Raw genomic sequence first — 18,307 nt, 5'->3', positions numbered from 1 at the left:
CCTTGAAAATGTAGTTCTAAATGTTTATCTATTGTTCATCGAAAGGGGTGATTATCATAGGGTTTATTTGTGTTCGAGCAGTATTAACTGAAAGTCTTTCATCAGTAATTATACTATTAGTATAATTTGGAAATTATTTTTAATTGCTGGATTCAATTCCGCTTTAGATACTTCTGTAAGGACCAATAGGTCAAGCATTGTTAATGTCTTGCATATAAAACATAGATGCCATCCATATCTGCATAAAACACATACGTGTGCGTATTTGGTTGATACAAAATGTTTGAAATAAACATATATATAGGTGTGGCACTCTTGTGTGATGTTTCAATGTTTCCTTGAATAATTCTTTTCAACCCTCTTGAGCCTTTGGTCATTTATGTGAAGAAGATCACAAAGAACCAATTTTAAATGAGTGTGCTGTGCACCCCAAACACATTTATATGACATGATACATGTCCCTGACCGAGGGCAATAAAAGGGTGAGAACTGTAGGTAGAAGGTAAATATGTTAGATGAAGGAAAAAACTTTTTCTGTACCTTTGCTCTGCCTTCCTCCTACCTGTGTGTGTGTGTGTGTGTGTGTGTGTGTGTGTGTTGTGTGTGTGTGTGTGTGTGTGTGTGTGTGTGTGGTGTGTGTGTGTGTGTGTGTGTGTGTGTGTGTGTGTGTGTGTGTGTGTGTGACGTGTGTGTGTTTGTGACTGTCTATGTGTGTCTGTTGGGCAAGCCATGTGGAAAGTGTAGTAAGCTAAGCTACCCATTACCCCACCTTCAATAAAGCTTCCCTACTCTGATACCGGCCCCCAGAGAAATGTAGCAAGCTCGGCTATGGCCACATGGAAAAGGGGATATTTTACATAGAAGAAAACAACTGTATTCCAAGTAATTGCTATCTCAGTGATCAATAACGCTTTCAATCAAATAGATAGTCTGGGGATTTTTTTTTTCCAATGCAACAATAAGATGAGTTCTCTGCTATCAGTGCTCCGAAAACAATTTGGCATCAAACACAAATAAAACAAACACACAATAATAACAAGACAGCAGGTGTCGAGAGTGTGTGCATGTTGATCTGTGTGTGTGTGTGTGTGTGTGTGTGTGTGTGTGTGTGTGTGTGTGTGTGTGTGTGTGTGTCTGTGTCTGTGTGTGTGTGTGTGTGTGTGTGTGTGTGTGTGTGTGTGTGTGTGTGTGTGTGAGTGTGTGTGTGTGTGTGTGTGTGTGTGTGTGTTCACGATGTCACCATCAAAAAGAAGTGCTCGTGTCTGCTACTGCACAGGTCTGTGTAAGGCAGTGGAGTAGAGCACCTGTGGAGCGCCCAGCGTTTAGTGCGTGGTGCCATAGTTTGGTGCGTTTAGTGCCGTGGTGTTTCTGGGCACCGTCTGGCTTTACCATTGTTGTGGACATGCAGTTCACACGCTCTCAGTGCGGAGTGCCAGAGTTTCAGAGGTGTGCACCACACACAGGCTCACGCAGTTCAAAGCTATAAATGAGCTTTGAATCATCCATAGAGGTTTGGTTTCAGGCCGCAGAAGAAAAGTATGGCCGCAATTCTTCCTCAGAAACACTGGCCTGTATAGCTTGTGTGTAGCTCACACTTTTGATCATTAAAAGGGCTACGCTACTGAAAGCCATTTGATTCGAAAAACAGCTGCTACACTACTGAGAAATGTAGTTAAAATAATAGCAACACTGCTGGCCATCATAGTGAGGTTGTGTGTGTGCGTGTGTGTGTGTGTGTGTGTGTGTGTGTGTGTGTGTGTGTGTGTGTGTGTGTGTGTGTGTGTGTGTGTGTGTGTGTGTGTGTGTGTGTGTGTGTGTGTCTTCCTTTAGATTTGCAGCATGTTTCATAGATTAAACACAACCCTTTCTAGCATTTCCAAATGTCCCAATCTTAGTCCCATTAATCCCCCCTACACCAAACAACCTCCACCAATAGACCACCACACATGCACGCACACACACACGCACACACACACGCACGCACACACACACACACACACACACACACACACACACACACACACACACACCACACACACACACACACACACACACACACACACACACACACACACACACACACTCCCAGTCAATTAGGTTTGTGATTTATTTTATTTTCAAAATCAGATCACCTCCCAGCTACTCTGTGGACTACATGTCCAGACTTACACACACTCACACACATAGTGCGATGCGTTCAGGCCCAAGAAGGAGAGATAGACACAGTTTACATGTATCAAGTGCAACAAAGTCATTTACAAAACGCATACACTCAAATCTGTCCCTCAATGGCATGAATATGTGTTTAATCTGGCTAATTTACGTATATATTTCCATATAGTACTACTGTGTCCAATGTGTTCAGTTCAAAGCAATAAACATCAAAAGTGATGAAAACCTTGTTTAATTCATAATTGTAAACTTACTCCACCCATGTCTTGATTATAATTGTTCATTTAAAAATCACATTCAATCACAAACTAATAGCAGTTGTATTGATACATGTCATCTCCCAGCAGAAAATGGCAAATATAAACCATAAATGCTGTCAATGCTGCTTATAATTTATGTAAAGTCACCATCTGTTAAGTATTTTTACATTAAATCTCATGGCTGTATTGTGTTGAAAACCCAATAATGTTTTGGTCCACCAGACCCGAGGGCAGTGGAGTAACAGAAACAAGAACACCACACAAACAAGCTGTACTCACAAAAAGCTAATGAGGAAATTGATCATAGTCAGCATTGCTACATGAAATGTAAGGCATAAGCATTTTATGGGGCTCATATAACTAAAGGGTGTTTATTCTAGCAGACTCTGTAATGGAGTCGAGGGGTATACCTTAACTAATAAACAAACGATAGACTCTAAGGTTTAATCTGAGCCTCCTTACACGGTCCTACCCCCTGTATCCTAAATTAAACTTGGCCTATGGATGGCTTTGTTTTGCGCGGCTAGTCTAAGTGTTCTAAGTGCTTTGTTAGAGACATATCAGTGTTCAAAATTCACTAACAAATGAGGCCAACCGGGCCGAGTCCTATTGTGCATATTCAAATCGCTTCAGTGTGAATACATACATTAACCCCGTTGAGAATTGCTTTCTAAATATGTCTTTACGCTGTATTTACAGACAGATGTTGCCATGTTTAACCCACATTGTATGTATTCAGACTTCAGAGTACCATCCCCAATCGGTCGTACCCCAGGCATTTAGCTCACTGGGTGCACTGGGCATAATCTAGTGGTCTCTGATTATATATATCCCCTGATTGTACCCCCCTCCCAGGCACAGAGCCGTCAACCTCTTCCTCCAGGGTTACCACAAGTCCTGGATATCAGCTGAGGATCACAGCTTTGAGGAAAACCTTGTGGAGGGTTTAGCAGTAAGTCAGACCCAGCGCTCGGTTGAATTATGGGGAAAAAAAACTTTCAACATTGATTTTTCTGTGTGTTTCTGTGTGTGTATGTGTGTGAATATATTTATACATAAAATATATATGTATATATGTATATATGTATAGACGGATGAATTGCACTTGTTTTACTTCAAGTTCTTTGCATCTTGCAAATGGTGTTCTTGTTAGCTTGGTGGGAGGGTGTTGCGGCCTATTCCTTATTTACTGTAACAGCTAATGTATGAGTGGGATGTAATGTCTCAGTCGTGATGAACGGCACGGCCTTGCCATCTATCTGCTTGTCGTCGAGCCCTTGCAGAGAAAAAAGCCAAACTTTACAATAAATTACGTTCCTTCATGAAGATGGGTGGGCTGTGCATGTGTGTGCATGTATGTGGGTTTGCTAGCCGGTTTGGATATTGGCATGTCTGCGCCTGAATCTCTGCGCTGAGGTCTCGAAGCATAAGGGTTTTCAAGGCTCACTTCCTGAAGGAGAGTGAGGGCATGGATCAAGCAGGCTTGATAAGTCTTATCGTTTCTAGGAAATGAGAGTCAAGAGGGAAAAATAATTAAAAAACTTTTAATCAATGGTAGAAGTTAGCACGCATAGCGCCAACGGTGATGTGGGAGACTTTAGTGCAAGTGTGCAAATTTGAGCGTGCGTGTGTGCGCTTGCGTGCACCCAACCACACACACTACAGTCGGCCCGTGGCTAAAGGTTAGCACCGGGGAGCGTGGCACGCAGCCATAGCGAAAACCTTAATAAAGAGCACACATGAAAAGGCTTAACGGTGTCTTCTGACTGCAGAGGAGGGGAGTGATGAAGCACTGCGGAGCCAGCAGTGAGGAGGAGGAGGAGGAGGCGGAGGAGGAGGAGGAGGAGAAGAGGAAGCAGAAGGGGGTGGAGGAATGTGCCCAGCCAATCGATCCCCTCCGACAACTCATTACGCTCTTCAGCCAGAGCGCCCTGACAGAAGGAAGGTGTGTGTCACTATGTGTGTAGGGTTAGCAAGTGTGGAACCGAAAATGATAGTGCGTGCGTGTATTGTATTCGTCATTAGCGATGCAATAAGAGGCCCTTTTTATTACCACTTAAAGCACACCAGAGGAACGTCGATATGCGATTGCGATGGGAGCCTGATGCCTCATTCCCGTCCCATGTGATCAGTTGGCTTCTCAGTGTGTGTGTGTGTGTGTGTGTGTGTGGTGTGTGTGTGTGTGGTGTGTGTGTGTGTGTGTGTGTGTTGTGTGTGTGTGTGTGTGTGCAACTGTGTGTGTGTTTGTGAGACAAGCCCCCTGGTCCCCTGTGGAATCACCTTGAAAAGACCTTAATTGATATTGTTCTGGGCGTTCCCAGTAATGACACAACAATGCCACGCTCCACTGAGCTTACAAAACTCATTGTTTTCGCCTCTTATTTCTGTCTGACAGCAAACCTGGGAACGACACGCTGTATATGTCCTATGCCACAATTATGGCTAAGGTAAGATTCCCATTGGAGACTGCTTGGATAATCACTATGGATTTGTGCTACTGATTTGTATGCAAATAAAGTGTTGTCGCATTCCGCATGATTTCTGTCCCTGTTCTTCTGAAATACTGCAATGGTGAATATGGTTACTGGATAATAGCAGTGAGTCAAATTATATAGCTTGTCATTGCAGTGGAAAATGCATTTTGTCATGCTGGTACTCCTCTATGCCAGTGAAAAATCCCCATGGCCTTTTCTCCAGCAAGGCTTTCGTATTTGTTTATTTATTTGTTTGTTTGTATGATATTTAATATTTTCTTGGTAACCTCTCCCTCAAGAGTTGTCAAAGAAAGGAGGAAGAGGATGAAAACGAGGAGATGAAAACCTTTGAAGTGAGTCCTTCTCTGGGCAGCACTGCAACAAGTGTTTCAAGACTCAGTGTGCATGTTTACATTTTATACACACAACAAATACATCCCAGCAAAGGGGGAGGGGATTGTGACGGGTGGATGTTTGTGTGTGTGTGTGTGTGTGTGTGTGTGTGTGTGGTGTGTGTGTGTGTGTGTGTGCGTGTGTGCGTGTGTGTGCGTGCGTGCGTGCGTGCGTGCGTGCGTGCGTGCGTGCGTGCGTGCGTGCGTGCGTGCGTGCGTGCGTGCGTGCGTGCGTGCGTGCGTGCGTGTGTGTGTGTGTGTCTGTGCTGCACAGGAGAAGGAGATGGAGAAGCAGAAGCTGTTGTATCAACAGGCCCGGCTCCACGACCGCGGCGCTGCAGAGATGGTGCTGCAGACCATCAGTGCCAGTAAAGGTGAGCCCTTCAAGGGACTCTCGGAACTAGATGAGTGTTCCTGCTCAGTCCAGCCCAGAAAGGGGATGTGATTATTTGTAACAGAAAATTTAATGTATATATATCAGGTCTGGTAAAACCAGGATGAATGTGGAACTAAATGTATTTTAGCACCGCACAATACCCATGTTTAAGTGCTTAATAGAGTGTTGATGGGTGTGCTGGGATGCATTAATGCACTCCAGCTGTACGTCGAGCTCTAGTCACGCGGGGTGCTATTTGTTCCACAAAATCGGACGTCTTTTTGCGAGGCTGTAATTATTATGGCCTGAGTCACGGCTATAAATGTGTTTCCTCATTTCATATCCACAGGAGAGATGGACTCCATGGTTTCATCCACTTTAAAGCTGGGTATTTCCATCCTGAATGGAGGAAATACGACTGTGCAGCAAGTATGGCTACCAGTAGCACAGTTGGAAAATTAATCAAACCCTATTGTCTTGTGTCTTGCCAATAAACAAATGAACTATTGCACACTACAAATGAACTATTCCACACTATAGCACAATCTGTTTTTGTCCCCTATAATACTGGATAAAATAAAATTTGCCAAGAATAAATTATCTGTTACAATAGCCAACGGCTATATATAGGTCATAAATAAGTATTTTACTCTTGCATTCACATTTTATACAACATCAATATGATGTAAAATATATAAAGATAGAAAAAACAACAACATCAGCTCTTGCCTTTGTGGGCAAGGGCTGGTGTTGTTACAGAATATAATAAGTATAATTAGTTCAATGTCAAGTTCAGTACATATTAAAGTAAATATGTACTGAACCATAGTAAAGGTTTTCCAAGTTTGTGTCTTTGTTTTAAGTTTGTTGTTTCATGTGACAGAAAATGCTGGGTATCTTCGAGAAAGGCGAGACGTGGGCTTCTTCAAGAGCATGGCGGGCCTCATGCAATCCTGCAGGTGAGACCCTTGCATACCCTTGCATGGTAGCGATGGAGCCATTGCGCGCGTGTGTTTTCTCATGCTCTTCTCTCGCCTAGTGTGCTGGACCTGAATGCATTCGAGAGGCAGAACAAAGCGGAAGGATTAGGGATGACTGTGGACGATAGCTCAGGTATGCCATTCATATGGTAATGTGGAGGAGGAACACCAGGGACAGAGACACCCCTTTCTGATTCTGCTGCTCCATCCACAGCAATTGTCTGCTTTCGATCAATGTGCTCATCACTGTCTCTTTGTGTCGTTCTACCCTCCTCCCCTCCCCCTCCTTATCAAGACCCACCTATTCTGTCCTCACTCCTTTCGACGTCACACGCACACACTCGTCCTGCACTCACCCATGCGCCAGCCCCTCACACATGCGTGTGTGTGCACACATCTGTACGCGAGAACACACAGACTCACACTATCTCTCGCTCTCTCCCAGGGGAGAAGGTGATGCCAGACGAAGAATTGACCTGTGATCTGTTTCGTTTCCTGCAGCTGCTTTGTGAAGGACACAACTCAGGTTTTTTATTTTTGTTTGTGAATATATATCCCTCTGCATCCATATATAAATAATCTATTCATTATAACAATACCATATTGTTAATATTTATGTGACACATATAACTGTTCATATTTAATGTGCTCTGCAAATATTGACATTGGCAGTGTATTAAAATGGATATTAACACATTCAACAGGTAATTCATTACTGTATCTTAGTATTACAATGATGAAATAATGCACACACATATCACAATATATAGGTATATAGTTTTTTGCATTATATTAGTATTTCAAGTCCTTTATGGTTTAGTAGGAGATGCAATCTTCAAAAAGTTGCAAAAAGTTATTTTCACATTTATTTTCTACATCTCTTCTTCTGATTGATTAAGAATTCCAGAATTACCTGAGAACACAAACCGGCAACAACACCACAGTTAACATCATCATATCCACTGTTGACTACCTGCTAAGGCTACAGGTAAAAGGAACCCCATTTGATATACAAAATCCACCTCAGTGGATTCACCTCACAATGATCGATCATTCTGATGTGAAGACTACATTACTGCATGTGCTATGTATATCAATCAGGTGCAACCGTGTGCAAATCGGTGTGTTTTTGTATTGCATTGTATTTTTACTATAGAGACCTGTATATGGCAGTGTCACAGCTTGACAGAGTTCTCATCGAGCAGGTGACGCCTGCACACACATGCACACATGTTTTCTTTTCACCCTCTGTTCCCACCGCAGGAGTCAATCAGTGATTTCTACTGGTTTTACTCGGGGAAGGCAGTGATTGATAACCACGGGCGGCAGAGTTTCTCTAAGGCCATCAGTGCGGCCAAGCAGGTCTTCAATACTCTCACCGAGTACATACAGGTCAGTCGATGGCCGCTCCTCCCTCGCATTAGGCCTCCGTCCCCCGGCCTTGGAACTGTGCCCATGTACCCCTGCCCCGTGTTCCTCACACAGCTCTGCCTTATCATTATTATTATTTCTGCAAAGCTGAAGCTATTGCCCATGCAGAGGTAATGTGGCTAATTAATGCGTTGAACCGCTTCCAGGGTCCGTGCACGGGGAACCAGCAGAGTCTGGCCCACAGCCGCCTCTGGGACGCTGTGGTGGGATTCCTCCACGTCTTCGCTCACATGCAGATGAAGCTCTCGCAGGTAGCCGCTGTTTATTCTGCCCTTTTTTCCTCTCATTCTGGGAACCAGTCTTCAGTTTACACATTTATGTATTTCCTAACAGGCTTAAGGGATTTATTTGAAGTGCTTATTGTGGCGCTTTCTGCAATGGTTATGCATTTATGCGTGCGTGACAGAAGCAGCGTCTGCATTTTATAGCAGGAACTTTGTGTTTGCAGGATTCCAGGCAAATAAATCTGCTGAAGGAGTTGATGGATCTGCAGAAGGACATGGTTGTAATGCTGCTCTCGCTGTTAGAGGGTAGGCTTGTAATGCAATTCTCACCGGGGTTTTATAGGCTTTTACTGGATTGATACCTTCATTTTTGTGCTCTTCCTCTGCTCCCTCCATAACCAAGGTAACGTGGTGAACGGCACCATCGGGAAGCAGATGGTGGACATGCTGGTGGAGTCCTCCAGCAACGTGGAGATGATCCTCAAGTTCTTCGACATGTTCCTCAAGCTAAAAGACCTGACGTCGTCCGAAGCCTTCCGGGAGTACGACCCCGAGGCCCAGGGCTGCGTGTCCAGGAAGGACTTCCAGAAGGCCATGGAGAGGTGCAAGCGCTTCTCCCCGCCCGAGGCCCACTTCCTGCTGTCCTGCACCGACGCAGAGAGCCCCTGCTGGACTACGAGGGCTTTGTGGACCGCTTCCACGAGCCAGCCACAGACATCGGCTTCAGCCTGGCCGTGCTGCTCACCAACCTGTCGGAGCACATGCCCAACGACTCCCGGCTCGGCACGTTCCTGGAGCTGGCCAAGTGCATCCTGACCTACTTCCGGCCATACCTGGGGCGCATCGAGATCCTGGGCAGCGGGAAGCGCATAGAGCGGGTCTACTTTGAGATCAGCGGGTCGAGCCGCACGCAGTGGGACAAGCCCCAGGTGAAGGAGTCCAAAAGGCAGTTCATCTTCGACGTGGTGAACGAGGGAGGGGAGAAGGAGAAGATGGAGATGTTTGTCAATTTCTGCGAGGACACCATCTTCGAGATGCAGCTGGCGTCTCAGATATCCGACTCCGGCGCCGGGCAGAAAAGTTCTGGCAGCGATTTAGAGGATGAGGAGGAAAATGTTAATAGCAACAACGGGAAAGAGCCGGACGCAAAGCCTGGCTCGACACATGAAAACGCTCTGGTGCGCTGTTGCCTTTACTCTCCCGCCGCAACGCGAGGAAGTACTTCAAGCGGATGACGGCGAGGGACCTCCTGGTGGCGCCCGTGTGGCTGGTCAGATGGGTCCTCCTGGGCACGGCGGCGCTGGGCTGGGCCGCGGTGCGCACCGTCCTCTACGCGCTGTACGTGGCCTTCATCAACGGGGGCATCGTCGAGGCCTTCCAGAGGACTGGGGTGCTGGACGCACTAGGCAGCATCCCGGAGCCCACGCTGGACCGGGTCGCGGAGGCGTCGGCCCCTCTCCGGGATCGGCGGCCCGTCTCCTTCCAGAGAGAAGGGTGGGAGCTGGGGGAAGGGGCTGGGGCGGGGGGGGGGGCAAAGCCCCCGGCGGCGTCCCCTCGAGAGGTGGACCGCCTCTCAGCCATATTGGTATGCGCCTGACGAAGGAAGACGGGCAGTATCGATTCCACACGGACGACCCTACAGCGAGTCTGACCGACCTGTACCGCGCGCCCGCCGCTGGACAGAGCGCCCCAGGTCACTTTGTCCCCGGGGAGCATCAGGTGAAGGTCCTGCAGGTGTGACTTGTGTCTGTTAGCAGCTTGTCCGCTTTTTGAATGCAGTGTTTCAAGGGCATAACTCTCCGAGCAAGGTTATAAGTAGTATATACGCATGTTATTTTTCTTCTAAATTATTTTTAAAAGTAATACCTAATACTACACTTTCATGGTGTGGAAAGTGTGAAGCTTCCATCCCTGCAAAACGCCGCAGTAGTAGTTGATCGTTATGTATTTTCCATTAATTCGTTTTCTAAAAGCATTGTGTTTCTGCTGCCTTCAGGCTCCGGCGGGTATCGGGAGGGGGAAGATGAGAAAGTGTCTGAGTCTCAGAAGAAAATGTGAGTGCCTTGCATACTCAGTTTAATGACCTTTCCTCAAAGCCTCTGATCTCCTCAGCACCGACTCAGATACTGCTGTCTACAACACATCTATCCTTCTCCCCTGTGGAGTCACTACTGTCCAATTTATATCGTAGACAAATGTTTGTTTTCTGCTTTAGAAATTGTATTCAAAGTAAAACCGACTGGTGCAGCTGGTTCACGTGAGTGAATCGTCAATTTAGAATAAAAACGATTGGGTACTAACACTTAAACAATAACTAAAACTACAACTTTAAATTTGTTGTAGCCACACCATTGTTTGTCAGCCTCACTTGTGCATTGCTTTGCATAAAGAATCTGCTCGGTCTTGTATATGAGAGAAAATTGCTTGTGTAGCCGTCCACATTGAGCCAGATAAGCTCACCTTAAGTCGCTGTTGGCAGGATCTCTGAATGTTATTGTGTTTGTCTCAACACCACTTCTGATTTGCTATTTTCACAATAACGTATCGTGTTATGTTTGAACTTTGAACAGAGGAGACGTGACTGAGAAGACGGAGGTCAAGGAGGAGACCAGGGGGAAGTGGAAAACCAAGCGGTGCTCCAGCCAGTGTGAGGAACCAGACGCCCAGCAGTCTGCCCTGTGGGGGTTGATGGGCAGCTATCAGATGAAGCTGCTGGTAACACACACACACACACACACACACACACACACACACACACACACACACACACACACACACACACACACACACACACACACACACACACACACACACACACACACACACACACACACACACACACACACACACACACACACAGGTAAAACTAAAAACAAAAACATTTGCACACAAATAAGCACTCAGACCCAAACATAGTAACAAACGTTTTAATCATGCAGATGAATGCAAAACCTACACCTGCTTTCTGAAAACTGATTACTGTCTGTTTCCTACTTGCAGAATTGCTTTGCGAGGAATTTCTACAACATGAGATTGCTGTCTCTCTTCGTGGCATTCGCTATCAACTTCATCCTCCTCTTCTACAAGGTTCTTGTGTTTGGGATTGCCAGGAGATTATTTATTATTTGCCTGCATCCAATTCCCTTCTTTGTTTATACCCTAGTATAAAATATATGTTTTGGAAATTTTAAGCCAGAAACAGGACACTATTTATATTCAAATGTGAAGCAAATGAGGGTCAGCGTCATATTCTTTTTGTTTATTCAAAATGGACAAAATGTAAAGCTCTTGATAGAAAATCCCACGTAAAGTGTTATCTGTGGCGTTACACACAAAGGCTTTAGTTGTTACCTTTTTAGCATCCTTTGAATAGCAACCTCTCAAGAGCTATTGTTATTTATCTATTCCTTTCCTTTTCCGCAACCTTAATTATTCTTTATTTGATTCTATCTTTCCTTGCTCTTTCCTCCATCTTTCAACCTGTCTGTCTTCCTTCCTTCCATCCTGCATTTCTTTCCCTCATCTTTCTGTCCCTCCATTTTTCCTCCATCTTTCAATTTGTCCGTCTTCCTTCCTTCCCTTCCAGGGTTAGTATCTGTATTTCTCCTTCTTTCCAATCCTTTCTCTTTCCGTCTTCCTGTCTTCCTATGCCTCCTTCATTTCCGTTTCATCTCCCTCTCCATTTCCCAGGTGTCTCCCTTCACCGTGGAGGAGGACCAGATCAGCGCTACGGCGGCGGCGGCCTCGTCCCAGCCCGAGGGGGCTCAGGACCCCGCCGAGGGGGGAGGTGGCGGCGACGGGGGCTTCTTCGTCCTGGAGGAGAGTAGCGGCTACATGAAGCCCTCGCTGCGCCTCCTGGCCGTGACGCACACCCTCTTCTCCTTCTGTTGCATCATCGGCTACTACTGCCTCAAGGTACCCGCCGCCCGGAAGGTCCCTCCTTTGGGAGTCCGCTGTCAGATCTCTGTGGAGCGGCGGCAGCGCTATGCTGCTACCGCGAAAATTGTAAACAAGTGTTCTGTATGTAATTAAGTACACAGTCTGATAAACAATTGAGTGGGTAAGTGAGGATGTTTATATCAAAATGTCATTATTTTGTCATGTACAAGGTGATCGTTTGTTGTGTGTGTGTGTGTGTGTGTGTGTGTGTGTGTGTGTGGTGTGTGTGTGTGTGTGTGTGTGTGTGTGTGTGTGTGTGTGTGTGTGTGTGTGTGTGTGTGTGTGCACGTGTGTGTGTACACGTGCGCAATAGGCTGTGAAAATGAGCAGAATTCAATAGTCTCAGAGAGCTGGGTTAATTACAGTGCGATCCATTGGCAGGTGCCACTGGTGATCTTTAAGCGGGAGAAGGAAATCGCTCGGCGGCTGGAGTTTGACGGCGTGTACGTGACCGACCAGCCCCCGGACGACGACATCAAAGGCCAGTGGGACCGAATGGCCATCAACACACGGTACATAAGTGTATTAATGGCAATGCTACACTGCACCTAGGTGGCTTTTAGTGGGCTCTTTCTGACAAGGATTCCCGGTGGTAGGGTTGGCAACAAACTAGTTTATTATAAACGTGGCATAAAATGATACATGACAACGGCGCTCCATGTTGCCATGCAGGGAGATGTGTGGGTTGATGGCTGGTTCAACCTGTGCACACTGATAACTCAATGTGCTACCATGGTGTACAGCCTAGCCCGGCACCAGAGTCAAATCAGACTCGGGCCAGGTGAGGCTGCTCAAACCAGTCTACATCCACACACTCCAACAGTATGATCATGGGATCTATAGTAAACTGGATGATTAGGAAAGTATTGGTTCTAACGACGTGTCTTACCCTGTGTTGTTTACTCCCTGATGGAGCATTCATTCCTTGTTTTTTCCTGCAATTCTCCAGGTCGTTTCCCAACAATTACTGGGATAAATTTGTCAAGAGGAAGGTAATGTCTGACAGGTCTTTACATTAATGCGTCAAAGCAGATTTAATGCTGTGAAGCTGGGACATGGTCACACCTAGTGTATTAAACGTACCCCGTCTGTGTGTACGGATGCATCCAATCAGGGGGCAGTTCAACTGAGTGACACCCTATTAAGAACGTAACCGGGATTTAATGAAGCGTTTAATGGTAGATGTAATCATCATTCCCCCAGCCTTCAACTAACGCTTTGGCTGTCCCCAGAGATGAAGCGTGAAGCCCAAATGTCTCCTACCCCTTCAACGGGAAAGATTATGTAAAGCAGGGAGTTAGTTCTCCGTGGCAAAATACACTCATTTATTCTACTTATTCACAGAGGGGGGGAGATGGGTAAAATGTAATCGTTTAAAAAAAAATTGACCTATAAAACTGCCACTTACCTTTTTTTGACAATGTGAGACCATTTCGATAGATATTCCAATTGAAACATAATTCCTCCATTACATCTAAGTTTAAGTGGACCGATCCCTCATTTCCATCAGTCTGCAGCAAGGGAGAATTAAACCTTGAAATAATATAAGCCCATTAGACTTCAATCCTGAGTGTGTTTGAACAGTATGTGTATAAAAATAGTGCACTGTCAACTATTACAAGTCTTTTATCCATCTCGCTACACCCCCTGTATTACTGATGACAGCTACATATTTAAACAACGCCTAGCCTCTCTCAAAGAAGGGATTTAATTCCAGTAGTTATAGCGTTGTTACAAAGAGAGGCTGTACATGCTAGCAGTCAGTCAATCTGTCACTCCCGGCCCAGGACTTTCCTCTGCTTCAGGCAGCGCCGCTACCCACTTTAAACTGAGAGCGCTTCCTTGTGTCTCTCCCCCGCCATCCTCAGGTGATGGATAAGTACGGGGAGCTGTACGGCAGCGAGCGGATCGGTGAGCTGCTGGGTTTGGACCGCGCCGCGCTGGACTTCAGCTCCCAGAGTGCGAGGCCAGGAGACCCAGGAGGGACACGGCCTGGAGCTCTCTGTGAGTCCACCAGGGAGGGATTAAACCCTCTTTCAAACACGCCTCCAACCAACCTGCCACCGAAACGTTTCATCCTTCGTTCTTTTGTCCAGGAATAAAGGTGCTATGGGTAAGATTGGAGAGTTGGAAAGAGAGAGCGGAAAAGAGCAGACTAACTAAAACAACTCCAAATGTCTTCTCCAACTCTGCTCCCTCCGGTCCCAACATTTATCCACCATGGAGAAGTGTTGTATTCAAGCACCTGTGATTGAAAGGCAAGACGGACTCCTTGAACCTATACAGGGAAACGATGCCCTGATTGGTCAGAAAGGAGCACGGGTTGTTTAAAAGTCAATTCTCTCGGGCAGAGGCAGGTGCAGTCAACTCGAGACTTCTACTCTCATGGTGCATTTCACGTAGCCTCTGGAGAACATCCGGATATCAACGCTTGCGTATTGTAATTAATATCAGTCGGGCTTGGATGGGCAGCAATTGATTTCAATATATGGTCGCAGCCTAACTTTGTACATCAACATATTATCATCGGAGAAAGGCATGCCGTGCAGGTGTTGGTTCATCTTTTCAAATCGTTATTCCGTCGTTTTTGGATCCAAACTGTTTTGATTTCTGCACTTCCCTTGGGCGTCGCCATTCTTTTTATTAAGTTGGCAGACCTTGGTGCTCTTCGTTTGCATGAGCTGAAGTGCTCCCTCCCGAGCACCGATTCGTCCCATCATTTCTACATTTTTGGAAAAGGGTTTCATCGGGATCAAGGCCAGACTGAGCTGCAAAGAGAAACAGATCTTTAACTCGTGATGCTGCAATGCACTAACTTAAGCTAAAGGATAGGTTTGCCATTTCTAACAAATGACACCGCAACACTTTACATTAAGGGTACAATAATAATACGATAATGCAATAAAAAGCAATAACTAAAAGCTAATTTACAGTTAACTATCTGTCCTGTAATCGTTTACTAATGGTTCTCAGATGCACTAAGGTATTCTCATTTATACATTATTTATTAGAGTTAACCTGAACCCTAGGCTACAGATGAATGCATATTACTGCATTAACAAATGTTAATGTATGTCAACTTATTTTAAAGTGTTACCAATTGCACTCCACTAATAGCTCCTGAACATTCCCTACAGCTCCTTTTAAAACTAAACCTAAATCCAACCAGAGGGTCATCATATCGGTGACAATATGTTTTTTTGACCCTGCAAGAAAAAGCTCAATCCATCCGTGATTTTCCTGATGCCCATCACAACTTCTGTCTCGCACTTGTACGACTGTCGATTTGCCTCCTGTCCCTCCCCATACCTGGCTCCCCGACCCCACCCTGTCGTTGCGTCAGCCATGAACCTAATACGCCACGTGCAGATCAGCAGATGGCCATCGCAGAGAGCAATTTGCAATCACGGTAGTAATAAGGTATTCTCTCAGCAGACTGTAATAAAACTGTGTCTGCACAAAGCCAATTACCCATCGGTCGGCGAAAGGGGAGATTCATACGACTAGAAACGGGGAAACTGATTAGGTTGATGTGTCCCCTGTTGGCCCTTGCTTTGGAGAGCAGCGCGAGGGGAGAGGGAGAGAGAGAGACAGCAAGAGAGATGGTCACACAGCAAGAGACAGAGAGACAGAGAGAGACAGACAGGAGAACGTGTGAGCCCCCTACTGAGCGTTAATAGGACGGGCTGTTTGGGGGCCCAGCATCTACTTTCTGGATCCTGATGGATTCAATGTATTGAAGCACTTTAGGGACGCCATGTTTTCACTCTGTGCTATGAGGGGAACTCCACATCTTTATTCTGAACCTGTGTAGAAGGCACTGTACTTTTGTGTTTTTATATGTTTGTGCATGTGTGTCCGTGGGTGTGCGTGCGTTTAGATTTGCACATGTGCGTTGGGCGAGTACACGTGCCCTTGTCAGTGGAAGGGAGGTCTCAGAACGCTGTGTCTCTGAGAGGAGAGACGGTACAGGACATGTTGGATATGAGACAGCCTGTGAAATCACGGCATCAATGGCCCTGTTTGACCGCCGCAGACGTTGAGACATAACGTCCCCTGAGCATGGCACTACTTGTGTTTCAGATGCTACGCCGTTGACCTCAAGTACCAGGTCTGGAAACTGGGGTGGTGTTCACTGATAACGTAAGTCGACCTGAGAGATGCATCCTTTAAGTGTGTACTATTAGATGGCTCTTTGCTTGTATAGATGGTTACCATATTTATCCTTCAAAATCATATATGATCTTATTTTCCATGTTGGTATTTTCTGTTTTGTACGATTCATTTCTACACAATAATCTGTGTGTGTGTATGCGTCCTTGTATATATGCACGCCTGTGTTTGTGTTTGTGTATATATTCACGCCTGTGTGTGTGTGTGTGTGTGTGTGTGTGTGTGTGTGTGTGTGTGTGTGTGTGTGTGTGTGTGTGTGTGTGTGTGTGTGTGTGTGTATGTCAATGTGTGTAGTCTTTCCTATACCTCACCTGGTACATGGTCATGTCAGCCCTGGGCCACTACAACAACTTCTTCTTCGCCGTTCACCTCCTGGACATCGCCATGGGCTTCAAGACCCTGCGCACCATCCTGTCCTCGGTCACGCACAACGGGAAGCAGGTGTGTGTGCTCACACGCAGACCCGGGTAACTCCATTGATCCCCGAGAAAAGGATTTGTCACAGTGTCTCAGCTCAAGCCAGAAACCTCCAAGTTAATAGAATATAGGAATATTCTAATTAAAGATTAAATATGCATCGTCCCAACAACAGGATGTAACAGTATATGCCTGCACATAAAGTGGCAGTATATCTGCAGCTCAGCGAGTGGCTCTCAGTTACAGTGTGCGTGTCGGCACAATGTCACCACGTCCTATCAGGGGCTCGCGGGAGCCTGCTAGCGTGATTGGCAGTAGCCATGATTGTGTGCACGCGTCCTTTACCTTTTGAAGTCAAACTTGTGTGGTGTGTGTGTGTGTGTGTGGGGGGGGGGGGGGGGGGGGTGTTGCTAGTCAATTTGATAAGGCCGAGCCGCCAACTCTTGAGCTGTGGCTGCTGCCAGCTCGGACATGACAGCCCGTAACCTTCCTGAAGATGGAGGGCTGGGCGGTTAAGGTCTCTGGTCGCGCTGAACGTGTGAATGTGACTCTTTCTGTCCCTGTCTGCCACTTTTTAATCTTCTCTATATCTCTCTCTCTCTCCATCTGGAGAAGGGCACACTATGAGGGGGTATTATGGTACGGGGATTTGCATGTACAGTATATTTAGATTTGTGCTTAAGGGATTTCTGTATTATCAAATCTGTCTTCAAGCCCATCTGTACCTGTGTGTGTGTGTTGTGCGTGTGTATGTGGTAAGTGTAAGTGTGTGCGGCCCTGTGTTCATGTGGGCTTTTATGTCGGTGAGTGTGTGTCTGTGTGTTTGTATGTGTGTGTGTGTGTGTATTTGTGCGTGCGTGCGTGTATGCATGTGTGCGTGTGTTTGCGTATGCACGTGTGTGCACGTTTGTGAGTGTTCGCGGCCCTGTGTTCACATGTGCTTTTATGTCAACGTGCGTGTGCGTGCGTGTGTGTGTGCGTGCTCCAGCTGGCCCTGACGGTGGGCCTGCTGGCGGTGGTGGTGTATCTCTACACCGTGGTCGCCTTCAACTTCTTCCGCAAGTTCTACAACAAGGGCGAGGACGGCGGCACCCGGGACATGAAGTGCAACGACATGCTCACCGTGAGTACGCAGCGGCAACACACACACACACGCACACACACACACCACACACACACACACACACACCACACACACACACCACACACACACACACACACACACACACACACCACACACACCCACCCACACACACACACACACACACATTGTTTCTCTCGCTCGTTCTCTTTCTCTTGGGGCAACAGGCCTTCTCCCAAACCAAAGTTTCCCTTCGTTACCCCATCACTCCTCTAACCCTTTAAAATCCGAATTTGAATCTGTGTTTAACACGCACACAACACACACAAACACACAGAGACACACAAGCTCAGCTACACCAAAGCGCACAGTGCACACATTGGATCCT

General features: G+C 46.3%; 1 protein-coding gene across 1 annotated transcript in view; it reads left to right on the top strand.

Moving 5' to 3' along the window:
- The window catches only part of ryr2b (ryanodine receptor 2b (cardiac)), a 73,678-nt gene extending 55,483 nt beyond the window's left edge, over window positions 1-18,195 (top strand). The window contains 30 exon segments of the mRNA XM_056609997.1: window positions 3,288-3,384; window positions 4,205-4,377; window positions 4,828-4,879; window positions 5,206-5,259; window positions 5,573-5,672; window positions 6,024-6,103; window positions 6,558-6,564; window positions 6,567-6,633; window positions 6,714-6,787; window positions 7,100-7,180; window positions 7,554-7,642; window positions 7,918-8,046; window positions 8,232-8,336; window positions 8,534-8,615; window positions 8,713-8,970; window positions 8,973-9,487; window positions 9,529-9,783; window positions 9,887-10,043; window positions 10,306-10,363; window positions 10,880-11,024; window positions 11,310-11,396; window positions 12,000-12,224; window positions 12,630-12,760; window positions 13,198-13,240; window positions 14,117-14,252; window positions 16,310-16,366; window positions 16,369-16,391; window positions 16,716-16,862; window positions 17,827-17,975; window positions 18,147-18,195. Of these exon segments, the coding sequence (XP_056465972.1) occupies window positions 3,288-3,384; window positions 4,205-4,377; window positions 4,828-4,879; window positions 5,206-5,259; window positions 5,573-5,672; window positions 6,024-6,103; window positions 6,558-6,564; window positions 6,567-6,633; window positions 6,714-6,787; window positions 7,100-7,180; window positions 7,554-7,642; window positions 7,918-8,046; window positions 8,232-8,336; window positions 8,534-8,615; window positions 8,713-8,970; window positions 8,973-9,487; window positions 9,529-9,783; window positions 9,887-10,043; window positions 10,306-10,363; window positions 10,880-11,024; window positions 11,310-11,396; window positions 12,000-12,224; window positions 12,630-12,760; window positions 13,198-13,240; window positions 14,117-14,252; window positions 16,310-16,366; window positions 16,369-16,391; window positions 16,716-16,862; window positions 17,827-17,975; window positions 18,147-18,195 (3,625 nt within the window).
- The last annotated feature ends 112 nt before the right edge of the window (window positions 18,196-18,307 follow it).

Source organism: Gadus chalcogrammus, chromosome 15, assembly GCF_026213295.1.
Source record: "Gadus chalcogrammus isolate NIFS_2021 chromosome 15, NIFS_Gcha_1.0, whole genome shotgun sequence".
Taxonomy (NCBI): domain Eukaryota; kingdom Metazoa; phylum Chordata; class Actinopteri; order Gadiformes; family Gadidae; genus Gadus; species Gadus chalcogrammus.
The sequence above is the reverse complement of the archived record's forward strand: the minus strand, read 5'-3'. Positions and strand labels throughout refer to the sequence as shown.